Here is a 16,777-nt window from a genome sequence, read left to right as displayed (position 1 = left end):
TCTGAATGTGTGTGTGAGAGAGAGGGGGAATGTGAGGAAAGGCATGAGAGAGAGAGAGAGAGGGGAGGTGTGAGAGAAAGAGACAGAGAGGAAACAAAATACAGAGTAAAAGAGATGTAGAGAGGAGTGAGAGAAAACTCTGGCACAGTGTGACCACCACCAGCTCTTCATGCACCGAGAATACTAATCAGATTCTCCAAGAAACTAAAGAAGACTCTGGTGGAGAGGACTCAGCAACTGATGTGACTGTAATCTCCTCATTGCTGACAGTAGTCTGTAAAAATCCACATGGTCATGACTCTCAATCTAATAGTCAGCTTTGCCAGCAGGGTCATCCAAACTAGCATTCACCTAGCATTTGTCACTGTGCACTTTTTTAACCCAATGCTCTAAACCAGAGGTGTCAAACATACGTCCTGAGGGCCAGAACCGGCCCACCGAAGGGTCTGATCCGTCCCTGTGAAGTGGGAAAATTTGCTAATAAGTCATTAATTCCAATTTGTCAATAAAGTGCTCTGCTTTTCCTATTTGTCCACTGGGGGTCGTGTGTTCATTATAGATCCCATGTGCTTACGTATAGGCCCTACAGGCTACGTGACACAACACTGTCAAGCATAGCGCAGGAGCCGCCCGGTGGAAAATGTTTTTGGCAAAAAGGAGAAAAGTGGACACAGAGTGTCGGGTTTATAAGAAATATGGTCCAGTTCATATCTTCACATATTCTTCACAGAGCTAAATGGGAAGCCAGTGTGCTTGATGTGTTCACAGCACCTTTCAGTGCTCAAGGAATATAATATTCGGCGCCACTATCAGACTCCTCATGGCGGAAAATAAAATAACTTGCAAGGACAACTAAGAGCAGAGAAAATAAATAAGTTGTTGGCAGGTTTGAGGAAAGAGCAGTCTGTTTTTTTAGTCGTAGCCGAGAGATCAGCGAGGCATCTCAAGGTCTTCATCATCTGTTTTGTAGATGGATTGTACATTAATTGTGAACATTTTTCAGAATGTACTTCTTTGCACTAAAAGAAAGTTGGAGGCGTTGTTATTTTTAGGTTATTATGCAGTGGTTTTATTGGTCCGGTCCACTTGAGATCAGATTGGGCTGGCCCATGAACTAAAATGAGTTTGACACCCCCTCGCTAAACCAAATATGAAGCACAACTAAGGCTGGTTAGTTTTGCAGATATTTGATCATAAACCAAAGTATTAGACCAATTGAACATTTGACCTGACAATGGCGCTACATGAAAAGTCAGGGGATTGCTGCAGATGCTGTCAATGCCTACAATTCCTCTGTGCCATATACTTCCATCAGTGACGTGTTCCTTCATTACGATGAACATGGGCACTGTAGTTTATTTAGTGTCAATCCCACATACACCGTCCTGCTGCCTAAATACTCACTAGCGCACAGCTGAAAATAATCCCCAACAAAGGCACCATTTACTCTTGAGTTGTTGAGTAATGTTTGCAAAAAACTGCAGCTGTTTTGAGAAATGATTTAGCCTTAAAAAAATTACACTATGCTGTAAATTTGTTACCAGTTTCTTAAATGTTTTCAACAAATGGGTTTAGGATAGGGAACTGTTGAGAGACGGACATTTGGATGTTTTCATTGGATTTGTTAACAAGAGGAAAATAAATAGAGTAACAACAGACTTATCCTTTAAATGACTTTAATTTATTTAGTTTTGTGTTGCTGTGTGCTGAAGTATGACAGCTAATACAATATAATCCTTGTAATGATTCACAGCCTCTTCGTCTCCTTGTATACACCAAATCTGCTGACTGTTCGGGCTTCGACTGCAACTATTACACAAACTTAGTGTATATTTTACGTTGTAAATATTTCTCATAAATCGTAGGGTCATAGTAGATTTTTTTTTTTTTTTATGTTTGTACTCTAATATTTGTTCTTTCAATTGTCAAAATGAAAGACGTAAAGCCCAACAGAAGAAATAGAGAGAAGAGGAGCTGAAGATGGCATAGTGACATGTTCAGTCTGGAAAACATTACATCTTCTTCGGGGTGAGGGTTACTTAGCAACACACAGACTCAGAGCAGTTAACGAAATCACTGCTTTGACTTGAAATCGATGGACACAGTGTAATTACAGAGACAAATGTAGATTGTTAAAAAGGGCCGAGTCTAAAAAGCCTGCAATGAGCTCAGACAGGCAGACAACAAGACAGACTGACAATTATGTTGTAAACACATTCATTTTCTCCACAGCAAGTCCATGTTTGGGTGAGGTCTGGACGTCTACGAGGAGCTCAGATGTTGTAACAGAATAATGCCTCTGTGGACATGATATGGTCAGGACAGGTGAATGTGAATCATTCTGTCTACCACCATGAATCAAAGTTTCCCTGAACCCACACTATCTCAGGCAATGGTCAGTGTTTGCGTGTGTGAGCATGTGCGGACCAGTCCCTCATAAAGCACAATTACAGGGCGGAGATGCTGATAATCAGACTGAGGTTGCTGTCTTCATTTCCTGTTAGTTTCGTTGGTTAGTGAGCAGTGGGAGTTATAGTCTCTCTTAATCACTGGGACACTGGTGTCTGTTTCAGTGCGGTTTGTGGTGTGTGATTGTGCTGAGTTACAGTACGTTCACATGTTTGTATTGGGCCAGTCTGTGGGTAATGACTGCAGTTATACGCCTCTGCTCTTTTTCCACTGATCAGACCTCGCTGTAAAGAAATCTGTTCATTATTTCCAAGAGTTATTTCTGTCTGATCTCACAGAAAAGTCTTTGGATCATCTTTTTAATTGATGCATAAACATGATACAGCAGCACTGTGCTGCAGGCTGAAGATTGATGTAAGTATGTTTGTTCTTATTCTTTTTCTGTGGGGACCAAATGTCTTCCAAAGTAGGGACGTTATTTCACGGGTAGGTTTTGGATTCAGATTCAGATTAATGGTTGAGGTTAAGTTTTTATTTCTTGGTTGTGTTTGGGGATTGCAAGGCCATTTCAATTAAGCTCTAAGAGTAGAACAATTTATTTAATACATAGTCAGTGCGGGGTTCACGATTATGGCCAAAATGGTATTCTTGATTATTTTGATCAATATTGAGATCACGATTATTCATTGATTTTAGCGACAACATATTTTTATTGCAATTTCAAATTAAAATAAACAGAGCACTCCTTTCACTTCCATGCTGTGCTACATTCCAGCTAATGTACATTTAGGGCTGCACAATGTTTTTTGTCTGCTATACTGTATATATTGCAATATGGAAAAATACAGGAATATTCACGCTACCCTTTTGTTAGCTACATTTTAAAGTTAATTGCGTCAATCTGGTGCACTTTGAGAGCAAAATTAGCAACATTAAGAGCTAGATAAACAATTTTATTCTCTCAAGTTAATCATAAACACATTGGTTTCATAGATAATATCTATACCCAAAAGTGAAGCCAAACCATCTCGATCACCGGCTGGTGGCTAGCTATTTAGGAAACGCTTGATTTGATATGCAGCAGCATTTCCTATGAGCAGACTGCACATTTGAAACATCAATATCCCAGGCGATCAAGTTCATTTAATTGTGGGAAGCCAAAATTGTGATCGTGATTCATACAGTATTTGATTAATTGTGCAGCCATAGTCAAAGGCCTTGAAAATTGATGTGTGCCTTATAGTTCTTTGTGAGGACCAAATGACCTTCAAAGAAAAGGGTCAGGGGTTCATGTCCAGGTTTGTATTTCTTGGTTGCATCCTGGGATTGTAGATTATGATTACATTACATTAATTTAGTCCTGAGAGTAAAACAAGTATACCCAATTAGGGGCACTACACTGTGTTCTTATACTTTCTTGTGGGGAACAAATGTCCTCCCAAAAACATTTAATTCAATTTAAAATACTTCATTTATCCCTCAAGGGGCAATTTGAGGCAATGCAAATATACACACACAAAAAGAAAAATCATTCACACACACAAAAATAATCTAAAAATACACAATATATATGAAGAAATAAGGAGCATTAAAAAGTGTATTTATCAATCTAAAATAATCAAATTAACATTTATTTAGTGTGGACTGTGGCGATATTTCTGAGGTAGGTTTTATTAGGTCCAGTGACGAAATTAATAGTTAGTTTGGTATTTTTTGGTTGTATTGTGAATTGTAGTTTAGCTCTTGAGGTTTGAACCATCAAGGCCATTCTGCTTTCATATCTTTTTGTGAGGACCAAATATGTTTGCTAAAATAGTAAAATTCATCTCCAAAGCAGGGACAATGTTATAAAAACAGAGGGTTATTCTGTGGTGGGTTTTAGGTGTCATGGGATGAGGTTAACGGGTAAAGGTTAGGATTGTATTTTTTAATTGTATTTTGGTATTAATCTTACTGTCAAAGTCAGGATAATGGTTAGGGTTAAATGTAGGTATAACATTAGGATTTGGGGTTTGGGAAGAAGGATTTGACTCCAAAAATGAACACATTTTGATCTTCTCTGAATCACAGAAGAACCAATGTGTGAGTGTGTATCTGTGTGCGGTGCTGACCTGACCACTTTGGTCCCGCTCCTGATGACCTGCATGTCCACGTTACAGGTTCCATTTGAATGTGAGACGAGGTTCACCTCCGAGAACTCAGCCTACGAGGACGTAAAGAAAGAGGACATGAGACAGTGTCATCAGCTGCACACGTTAAGTCTTGATACAGAAGAGATGAAATACACATGAACCCCTTTAAATGGTAAATGTTGCACAATCATACACGTCAATTGTGTAAATGGTTCCTAGTGCTTTAAATAAACAACTGTAGAATCTGATATACAAGAAGCAGAATATCAGATGATTATATTCTTAATAGTAATATACTTTGTATTTATTGGTATATTAACACATCTATATTATTGTATGCATAAACCTTAGAGTTATCCTAGTAAAATAACGCGTGAGTGCTTGTCTTTGGTGTGGTTGCAAACATAGTGAGGATTTCTCTGTGACTCATAGCTGCCGACTCTTATCTCCTCTTGTGAGTATTTTTGTTTCTGTGGCGAGGCGTGAGGTTGTAACTTCACTGACAACATCTATTAGGTGTGAAACTGTCCAGTGTGAAACCTCACAGAATATCAATTTCAGATGCAGTAACCAAATATTGCAAAAATCAAAACGGCTTGCTGGTTAGAGCGGTTCAAACAATATGAAACCAAAATGTCACATACTGTTAATATATGATATGTAGAATAACTTAAATATGTGCGTTAACTACAACATGAACTAGTGTAATTTTACATATGAAGTACTGGTGGTTTTTAAAGTGTGATTATACTACTGTATATATAAAAAGTCATTTTTGCTTTATTTGATTGTGTTGATGTTTTGTTTTTTACTGTTGTGTGATTGGGTTTATGCTTTACTGTATTCTTATAGTTATGTAGTTTATGCTGATATGTTCTTATGGTTATGTCTACATGTTTATATTTTGTCTTTAAATGTAAAGCAGTTTGAGTTTACTTGTAATGATATGTGCTATATAAATAAAAATGCCACAGCCATAATGGCGGCTCTAATGTGCTTTGAGCTAAATGCTTTATTATTAGCATGCTAATATGTTCACAGTGACAATGTTAACATGTTGATGTTCAGCAGGTTATATTTACCAGGTGATTTGTGAACAACATTTTAATGTTGCTGGTATTTTTTCATAAACAGAAGTATTGAGCAAATGACGATGTTGATGATGGCGCTAGAAGAAAAAGTCTGGGGAAGTCAAGTTTTAACTGAACTTTACCATCTAGAAACCTTGAAGATTTGGTAGGTTTGGCTTGTCATGGAACCTTGATTTCATGACAAGTCACCCAGTAGTTGTCCAGATATTTCAGTCAAAACCAAAAATGTAAAAAAATGTAAGTGCTAGAAGAAATGTCAGGGGTTCACTAAAGTCATTAGGATTCATCCACTGTGGACCATGAATGCCAACTTTTGTGGTGCCAACACATCTTGTAGATGTTGAGATGTTTTACTGAATAAGTTAAAACTGAAAGATAAAAAGTGAGGAGTTCATTAAAAATTCATCCTGTGGAGAGCAGGAATATCTGTACAAAATTGAATGGGAATCCATCCAATAGTTGTTGAGATGTTTCAGTCTAGTTCAGGGGTCAGCAACCTCTACTATCAAAAGAGCCATTTTAGGCAAAAAAATAAATATAAAATCTGTCTGGAGCCGCAAAACATTTGAGCATTGTGATGAAGGTAACACAGTTTATAGTCTAAGTATATAGTATATTAATCTAATGCAGTGAGGGTCCAAGTGCAAATGTACTAAGGAGTATTAAGAGATTTCCATAATAAAGTCATAATATTATGAGAATAAAATCATTACTTTCCGAGAAAAAAAGAAAATAACGTAAAATTACTACTATAAACTTCTGACTTTATTCTCGTAATATTACGACTTTTTTCTTGAAATCTCAGATTTTTTTTTTCTTCCTAAACATGGCCCTCATACTCCGTCGTATCGTCGTACCATAGACCTACAACAATGATAAATGAAAATTAAAATGTAAACAAAAAACAGTTATTCATTTCCATTTTTAAAAATCCACAGGGAGCCACTGGAGAGGAGCTAAAGAGCCGCAGGTTGCTGACCCCTGCTCTAGACCAAAGTGGTGGACCCACATTGGAGAACTTGTTGCACACACAGGCAGAAACACTTTGCTGAATCTGTGACCTCCAATCTCTGCAACCACCAGAGAGCAAGGTTGCATGCTATTTTTAGTTCTTTCTACGAACGTATAACCTGCTGTACAAATCAACAGCAAACACCTCAGTTTGTGTTGAGTCAGTAGGAACCTCTGCATTTCCATATCAAACGTGAATATGATGTCAGTTCACTTTCATCTCTGTTCTGATCCGTATCAACCTTTAATGAATGACTCTACAGCACCATAGGTCCATCAAATCAATACCATACCTGCTCCACTTTGATGTCGTAATCTCCATGGACCTTCTTTCCCCGAAACACTTTGGACCTGAAAGAGAGGAGAAGAGATTTAGTTTGGCATTGTACGCTCTGTGCTGCCCTCTACTGGACATCACACTCCCTGTGGAGCAAATGAGAAGAGAGGAAATGGACGCCTCCTTGTTGCACTTTTAATGGCCAAACTTTCTGAAAATTGTTTATTCTAATGAGCTTTTTGAACGGCTTAAAAAAAAAAAAAAGATGCAGCAGATCAGATCAGCGTGGCCGTACTGCAATTAATGTCATCTCGATGGCTGCTAACATTAAATTCAGATTGGGAATCTGCTGCAATATTAAATGGCGTCTTGACGGTTTGAATGATGAATATATCCAATAACAGCGCGGTCTGATGTTGACTTCTTATTAATGTCTCGGCTGCCACTTGCCTCGAGATTGATGTAGAAATGGATTACAAGCAAGCAAACACACAGGCTGGCAGATGGAGAGCAGACAGACAAAGACAGACCGACAGGGAGGATGAGTCAAGCAGGGAGGCGCAGGCTGCCAGCCAACACACTAACGTCTCATTTTACACAACATTGTAAACGGATCACAGATGGTTTGCACTGCGTCCATCACCGTCACATACACTGAAGCTAAATACAACAAGAACCGAGAGCAAGAACCAGATAGGGAGGTTATATGTTTTAGAAGTCCTGGCTCATAATGAAATCTTGTTTCCCTTTCCTTGTCGTCATGTTTTTCTTCATGCACCGGCTACAATGTAGAATAGTTTGTGAAATGTAATGTCTTCTTCAACACGTCCCTGAACACCCCTTGAAACTCCAATCAAAGCCATTTATCCCCTCCAAACAGCATGCCAGCTTGTGTACCATAACATCACTTTAAATCAAATCGTACGTGCCCTCACGGCTCCTCTCTGTGTCGTCAACTAAAAATGGAAGTGAGATTCTTTCCACATCACCTCACAGGACCTGGTGTAGTGCAGCACGGAGGCATCTGGCTCGTGTCTGGTTCATTAGGATCAGACCATCTGTGAGAGAAACACTCCGAGGATAGGACGCCACAACTTCCACCAATCAATAGCCACGCCAGCAAAATTGGTGGCCTCCGAATTACAGCAATATATCTTTTTTTGAGTCCCTCTAGAAGGTGCAATTCTGTTAGTGTGTGGGTTTGTTTTTCAGCACGGGCAGCTGCTTGAACATGCTGCGATGTTGCTATGATGACGCCCGAACATTATTATTAAAAACAAACAACACACACCGAGAGAAAAACATCTCTCTGACGGAAAAATGCAATCACTCTCTGCAGCTTTAATTGAAAAGTTACTCAGAGGAATATATTCAAAAATCAACTATATCTCTAATCCCATTGCCACTGGGTCTAAAGAGGCTCCACATTCAGCATGTGTTCAGTATCTGCAGGGCACGATGCAAAACAACACACACAAAGACATGGGATGTCAGGCCAGCACGGTAATGGACAATTATCGCTGAGGCTGCTGATGTAGCTTCCCTTATTTAATTCCATCAAGCAGCATAATGTAGCTGCCACATAGCAAAACACACCATGTGCAAATAAGACTCCTCCTAACAGAGCTGCAAGTAAATGCCCGAGAGACGTCTTTTAGGGGACGTACATGCTTGTCACAATAACAAAAAAAGACAAGCTTTATATTTCATTTTGTGGGGTTTTAGCAGATGCTAAGCTAAGCTATGCTTTAAAGCTGCATTACTCATTTATTTGTCTACTCAGGGGGGAGAAGAACAAGACACAAACACAATTCTGACATAATATCATAAATATAAAGTTGTTATAGCAAACAAGGGAGCAACAAATACTGATTATTGCAGCTTTAACAGAGATTTGAAGTACATTGCACTGACTATACAGATTGAAAAGCTCCCTGAGGTAAATTTGTGATTCGTGATATTGGGCTATACAAATAAAATTGACTTGACCTGCGGAGCACAGTGCTTCATGTAACCTGTAACATGGTCTGTTACATCTAATTGGCACTTCTACCATCCTGCTCGGCATTCAAACTATTCAAGACAAAACAATCTTTGTTTGATCCATTTCAGACTGTAGAAGAGAAATGTTTAAACTTGGAAAGCAGTTTACACAAAAAAGCCTGTTTACCACACTTGTCTCTGAATCGATTAAAACAAGCTTGCATTTGGCAACAAGCTCTGCCAAGTGCCAATACAGATTTACAACTACTTTTACCCTTAGGCCAAACTTTCACCCCACACACAGTGATGAGGAGGATGTGGTAATTGAAAGTTTTCTCTCTATTTCATCCGTTCGTCGGTTCTGTTTTCTGGTGTGTAATGATCATTAAAGCCTCACCGGGCAGCTAACATTGCCATAGATTTTAGTTTATCCTGTTAGGATGAAGTTATAAGTAATAAATCATCTCTGACAGGTCATCCCTACAGTTTCCTGTATTCAATTTCTAGCAACCCACTAGTGTCTTATAATAAGACTCGAAAACTTCAAGGAATGCAAGTCAGCAATAGTTTTGGTGCATGATCTGATAAAGAGGTGATCCACTGTCTTGAACTCTTGACTTTAATTTGATTTTTGAACTTTCACAAAGGCAGAAAAACTGGAAAATAAGGAAAAACAAGTACTTTAATAAGGAGAGAATTGCTACATCCTCAGAGAAAGAAACCCACATGCTTTGTAATAGTATACTTGTGTAGTGTTACATATCGTAAAAGTGCTAAATGTGAGATTGGGAGCGTTTCTATTGCCTCCGCACGGCTCTCAACATGGCAATGGCTGAGCCAGCAGCTCACAGCTATTGGTGCTAACAGCGTTAACAGTGAAAACAAAGGCAACGCTGCTGACAGAGCTAACAGTGTTAACCTGTGGGGGAACCGAACATGCATTAAAAGATACGCACGGTCAGCCCGGCTATGTCAACAAAGCAAGGAGAAGCTCTGATTACAACACACACAGAGAAAGAGAGTGACTTCATTCTCTGCTCAGGTAGACAATACTCCTCTATATCTTTACATGGCAAATAGTTGTTTGCTGTTATATTAATGCTCTGGATATGTATGGAGAATCCTTAAAGTATGTTATCTAATGCATCAGAAATGTAAGAGTACACACCACCGAAGAAATGTTTTCCGTGTAATTCCCTTGAAATGAACTCCCTGGTATTCCAATCATAGGTGTTAAGAATGGAGTATAAATAGATATGCTGTAGATGCACCCATGAGTTCAATAGCGGTTTAAATGGAGCAAGTTGAATTGCTCCATCACCATCCCAAACCATGCAGCGAATACCCAGAATACCCTTGCATTATGGCACAAAGTGGAAAGTTTCTATGGTAACTGCAGCAGATCTGTTTATTTACTCGGGCATTGTGTGGGTGATATTAAGATTAAGATCTCACTCCAGCTATTATCCAAATGCAGCGGAAAAAAGACTAACTGAGAGTGCAGGGTGGCGAGCTCGCCTGAGAGACGGATATAAAGGTGAATTTAAATCTCTTTGATTCAGCAGCTCAAGCACAAAACACATCTGGAGTAAACAACCGAGGAATGGAGATCGGAGTTTTCAGGATGAGACATACTAACTTGTATACAGACATCTAGGAATAATAGAGTGACGAGTGCAAATTACAATATCAGAAAATCACATCAAATAAGTACACAGTAATTCTGGCTGGTTCTGGTTAAAGTGAACCTAAAATAAGTTATTGAACAGGCTGGTGTGGAGCTATAGGACTAGAATACATTTTTTATGTTTTGCCTGTAAAAGCTGCCTCATCATGACATTACATCATATGGATGTTAAGGACAAATTAGATGGACATGTCACTTAGTAATAGCTGTGATGCGGGTTTGTGGAGCTAACAAGGCTGCCACTGAAAACAACCCGACCAAATGCTCTGTGCTGGGCTAAATTCAACAGCTGAGCTATGTTGACTCCATTTATTTTCAGGGTCATTTGATACGATCCCATTTTCATTATCGATCTGTGGAGTCCGAGAGTCTGAGACCCGCCACACAGTCCCGTCGAAATGAAGCCTTTCAAATCAATGCACGGTAATGACAGAAAGACAGACACACGGAGAATAAGATGTCAAAGAGACAGAAAAGAGAGCGGAGTACGTATTGCAAAATATGGAGATAGAACAAAACAATATGTACATGCAGTGTGGACTTATTGTGTGGTATTAGCAGCCATCGCCTTATAATGATTTCTGCATAATTATCAAGATATTACATTCTTGATGTTAAGTTTTTGCAACTTACTTTATCAATCAAGCATAAAGGTGTATTTTGGTAAAGTTATTTTCTTACAAAGTCTCTCTCTTCAACAATGTAATAGCTTGATAATTATGCAGAAATCGTTATTAGGCAATGACTGCTAACACCACAAAATAAGTCCACACTGCAGCTATTACACAACATCTTTTTTTTATGTTTAATATTTCCATGTTTGTGCAATGATATATGCTCATTTCACTATTTTCTCTGTTGATACTTTGCAAGATAATAACTTCACCAAAATACACATGGATGCTTGATTGCTCAATGTGTTTTTCAAATGATCAGAAATATTCTCTCCAGGCTATGTTTTACATGAATTGAAGTCCTGTATCATATAGTGAGTCACAGTTGACAAGAATAGACACCATAATCAGGGTATAATGACATGATGAAGCGTGATACATATCACAATATGACAGGTGACGTTCTTTGTCACTCTTGCCCACACTTCTTTGCTATTTTTCCTCTTCATTCTCTCTCCTGTCATAGCTGAAGTTGATCCCCACTTTCCCTCTAAGTGCATAATTTTTTCCACCCATCTCGCGTCTGTGGTTATCATGATCGAAGATTAATGGAATAAATGAACCGTACGCGATAAGCGGCTGCATTTTAATGGGTTTAGTGAGACGAGAGTGATTGAGCAAGGCACATTGTGTTGCTCTGGTGTTTTAAAGCATAGAGAATACATCAGTCCCTGTGAACAGCATGTCGACATAGTAGTCTATCAATGGAAATAAGCATCGGCAAGATTGAAGAAGTCAAGGAATAAAGCACAGCAGCATTTGCAGACTGTTTCAAACTCACTTGATAATAAGAAAGCTGTCATTATAATTTACCAGCAGCACAGTTGAGCTACAGTATTGGAGTCTGATTGGTGTAAAACATTCACATAACTTTCACTCCCTTTCTGGCATAGCACAATGGCTCTGGCAAAGGCAAGACTATACAAGCCTCGGCCTTCTCATCGCTTGATCCACAAGTGGAGTGCAAATTGTGTAAAACATGACTCTGACTATTGGGATGAAAGGGCACGAAAAGTGTGAGCGCCGTCCTCTCAGCTCTAGCGTGGTGAGAGACAGCAGGAGTGTAATTATTTGGTTAGCTGGCATAACAATGTGGGGGCATGAATATGAGAGTAGAGTGGGAGGAATAACACGGGGGCAGAGGACGGTGCTGGCTGTAGACCAGGACTTCATCTTCAGTCTCTATGGACACTCTCTGACTGTATGCAACAGTACATGTATCAAGGCATCCTTGTTTTTGAATGCCATAGGCAGTGGTGGAAGAAGTACCAATATCATTCACTTTTAAGTAAAAGTAGCAGTAGTGCAATGCAGATATACTCATACATTTACTCAAGTAAAACTACAAAAGTGTTAGCATCAAAATAAACTTTAAGTACCAAAAGTAAAAGTGCTCATTATATTCAGAATAATGTGTATCATTGGATTATAATTTTTGATTGATTAATGTACAAATTAATGTTGCAGCAGGTAAAGGTGGGGTTAAGTTTAATTACAATATATATATTTAGTATATTATATACAGTATCTATAATATACTGCTGGGTAGCTTAAAGGAATAGTGTGTAACATTTTGGGGGATCCATTAGCAGAAATATAATATAATATTCATAACTATGTTTTCATTAGGGTATTATCACCTGAAACTAAGAATCGTTGTGTTTTCGTTAGCTTAGAATGAGTCCTTCATATCTACATAGGGAGCAGGTCCTCTTCATGGAGTCCAAAAATGTTTCTACAGTAGCCCAGAATGGACAAACCAATCACTAGCTCTTGAGAGAGCATTTTTACGTTACCTGACGGCCACCGTAGTTCTCCGACGCACTTGTGAAACTGCAGTAACGTGAGCCGCAGAGTGCAAAACCGTGGTACCGCCAGCTGCCGTCTGACTTCCGTTGCTCCTAAATTGTGTTATTATGGTAAGGATGGGCTCTGAGCGAGGCGAACGGCGTTACCACGGTTTTTGACTCGGTGGCTCACGTTAACGCAGTCTTGGAAAGGGAGGAGTGAGCGGAGGGATACTCAGTTGGTTGCAATCTGCAACCTCACCACTAGATGCCGCCAAATCCTACACACTGCACCTTTAATGTAAAAGAATGTCTCTTATTATATTTGTGGATAATATTTTGTATTAATAATCTTAATCCGTGAAGTAACTAGCAACTAAATGTGTCATATAAATGTAGTGGAGTAATACAATATTCCTCTCTAAAACATAGTGGAGTAGAAGTATAACGTAACATACGGTGGAAATACTCTAATAAGTACAAATACCTCAAAAAAAGTACCTACAGGTGGAAACACCTCTCCTGAAATCCCTGGTTTGAATATGGCCAGAAATACAATAAACTTGAACATTTCCATTACCATTCAGTGATGAATTACTATAAAATGACTAATGGCTAAATACGACTCAGAGAGAAGTGAGGAGGAAGGAAAGCTGAGAGTCAGACAGCATGCTGCATACTGAAGAGGGCTGGCTGGATTTTACCCAGTAACAGTAATATTGTACATTTTAATGGCCAACTGATTTAGCAGCACGCCACAAGCTCACAGGTTCATCAATCATGTTGGACTAAAGAAGAAAGGGCTGAGAAAACACAAGAAACACAAGCAATTAATACAAAAGATCATGTTAATTTTGTAAGTAGTCAACAGGAACTATAATAGTTTAATCATTTTTACTATCATAACCTTTACTTGACTTTACTGTTCATAATGCATGTTTCCGACCTTGTTCTGACCTAGACCTTGTTCTGTCTAGACCAAAACCAGTTGACCAAGACCACCTGATGACACAGTAGTAGTGTGGAGGACCACAGTAAATCCCTCATCGGACACACAGACACTCGATGCTCACAAAAAGACAAATTTCGATCTACAACTTCTTCTCTCCAAGCAGAGAATCGGTGTTCAGTCTGACATTTGTCCTTGAGTGTCGGCGAGTGTTTGAGTGTGCCCCTGAGCAATTTTCATGTAAAGAAAAAAATCTGCCAGAAGAGCCGGAGCTCTGATTGGCTGCGCTGACTGAACATGAGCAGCATACAAAGCTTTAAATCTGTGGTATTCGTTCGTTTATTCTGCTGCACTGAGGTGAAGGTGTCGTTTGAATTATTCAGCTGCAGCACAAGATCCTTCTTCTCCTGCCCTGCAGGGATGCAGGTACACTAGAGACTGCACCCCCGATTGTGTGTGTGTGTGTGTGTGTGTGAGAAAATCACGTTCAGGTTGTGACAAATACCTATATAACTATACAAGGTGTCACGAGTCTCTCCTTTCATATCTTCTACACAATCAGAAATCTAACTGAGCACGATAAACATTATAGCTTAAACAACTAGTTAGTTAACTACTGGCTTTACTTTGCTTTATAGATCAGTTATAAGTACTGTAGGGCTGTCAATCGATTCAAATATTTAATCGGGATCAATCGCATGATTGTCCATAGTTAATTGTGATTAATCGCAAATTAATCGCAAAATTTGTATCTGTTCAAAATGTACCTTAAAGGGAGATTTGTCAAGTATTTAATACTCTTATCAACATGGGAGTGGGCAAATATGCTGCTTTATGCAAATGTATGTATATATTTATTATTGGAAATCAATTAACAACACAAAACAATGACAGATATTGTCCAGAAACCCTCACAGGTACTGCATTTAGAATAAAAAATATGCTCAAATCATAACATGGCAAACTGAAGCCCAACAGGCAACAACAGCTGTCAGTGTGTCAGTGTGCTGACTTGACTATGACTTGCCCAAAACTGCATGTGATTATCATAAAGTGGGCATGTCTGTAAAGGGGAGACTCGTGGGTACCCATAGAACCCATTTACATTCACATATCTTGAGGTCAGAGGTCAAGGGACCCCTTTGAAAATGGCCATAACAGTTTTTTCTCGCCAATATTTAGCGCAAGTTTGGAGCGTTATTTAGCCTCCTTAGCGACAAGCTAGTATACAAATGGTTGGTACTAATGGGTTTTCTAGTTTCATATGATACCAGAATCTTCACTCCAGCTTTAAAACTGAGTCTGCTTCAACCTCCGAAAAATCGATTGCATTAATGGGCTGAAAAAATTTGTGGTGTTCTAACGAATTTGCGTTAATGCGTTATCTCCGTGTTACTTTTGACAACCCGTTAGAAGTTTTGTTGTTTATCCTGTGATGCTACTGATAACTTAAAGGTGCTAAATGCGAGATTGAGAGCATTTCTATTGCCTCCGCACAGCTCTCAACATGGCGACACAGCTAACGGTGTTAACAGTGCTCAGAGTGCAAACAATGGCAACAGTGCTGACAGAGCTAACAGTGTTTACCTGAGGGTGAACCGTTGGCTGGGACGCCGTTGTCAGCTGTAACTGCCGTATGACAGCAGTGCAGAGGGGCGGCCGTGAGCGAGCCAGTGGGGCACGCTCACATGCACTAAAAGTCGCGTGTGGCCGGCCTGGCTATGTAAACTCGGATTACAATACACACAGAGGGAGAGTGACTTCATTCTCTGCTCAGGTAGACATTACTCCTCTATATACATAGCAAATAGTTGTTTGCTGCTATGTTAATGCTCTGGATATCGTATTGAGAACCTTTAAAGAGTGCTTGTCTTAAGAAATGAATAATGTCTCAAGATGATTAACAACGGACACATCTTGCTTGTACACTTGCACATTACTAGACAAAAATACATGAGACATTCATTTTCTGGTTGTACAATTCTCATCAGTTTTCCTGCATCGTTTAACAAATGAGTGTTAGAGATGAAAGTGTGTGTGTGTGTGTGTGTGTGTCTGCGGTTTGTTTGTGTGGTTTGTTATTACATTACTGTGATAAATGATGACCTACAGGGCCGGCTGTTCTCTGATGTCGACACACATGATGCACATTTAGACGTCAGTGCGTGTGCGTGTGGGGGGGGGGTGTGTGGGTGTCAGAGCACCCACTGATAACACATCTGCCTCACTGAAAAAGGCTCGTCTAGGGAACATCTGGTAACTAACAGCAGAGTTGATTGTTTTCTTAAGGTTTCACTGAATCCAGCCTGCAGATACACAGAGATGTGTGACTGAACTCTCTGTGTGTGTGTGAGTGTGTGTGTGTATGTGTGCTAAGAGTTGGTTGGTTTTGTGTCTGCACAAGTGTTTATGACAGCGTGGTTAATGTGCTTCTTGTCCTTGGACAGCAGGCGGGAGTCTATTTTATCTTGTCACTGCAATCTGAGAGCTTAGTTTGTACTTCATGCTGCAGCTTTCTCTCCCTCTCCCTCCCATTGATGTTTTTTGGTTCCATCGTGCCTTTACACAGTGTTGGAAAGTAACTAAGTACATTTACTCAAATACTTTACCTTAGTATACTAAAATATACATTACATGTATTTTACAGCTGTATTTTCTAGCTTCTTTTCAGAGTAAGGCTGTAAACATATCCGTTTTTAAAAATGTAATATGTTAAAATTTGCTCCACATTGTCAACATTAAAATGCTGCTCAGCGCTCACATAAATGGAGCTATTA

General features: G+C 39.3%; 1 protein-coding gene across 1 annotated transcript in view; it reads right to left on the bottom strand.

The window, feature by feature from the left end:
• The window catches only part of syn2b (synapsin IIb), a 92,494-nt gene that overhangs the window by 35,255 nt on the left and 40,462 nt on the right, over nt 1–16,777 (bottom strand). The window contains exons 2-3 of the mRNA XM_074643573.1: nt 6,937–6,994; nt 4,521–4,612 (exon numbers count right to left, since the gene is read on the bottom strand). Coding sequence (XP_074499674.1) covers nt 4,521–4,612; nt 6,937–6,994 — 150 coding nt within the window. The remainder of the gene's footprint in view (nt 1–4,520; nt 4,613–6,936; nt 6,995–16,777) is intronic.

This window comes from Sebastes fasciatus, chromosome 1 (assembly GCF_043250625.1).
Source record: "Sebastes fasciatus isolate fSebFas1 chromosome 1, fSebFas1.pri, whole genome shotgun sequence".
Classification (NCBI taxonomy): Eukaryota; Metazoa; Chordata; class Actinopteri; order Perciformes; family Sebastidae; genus Sebastes; species Sebastes fasciatus.
This window is presented reverse-complemented; position numbering and strand designations above follow the sequence as displayed.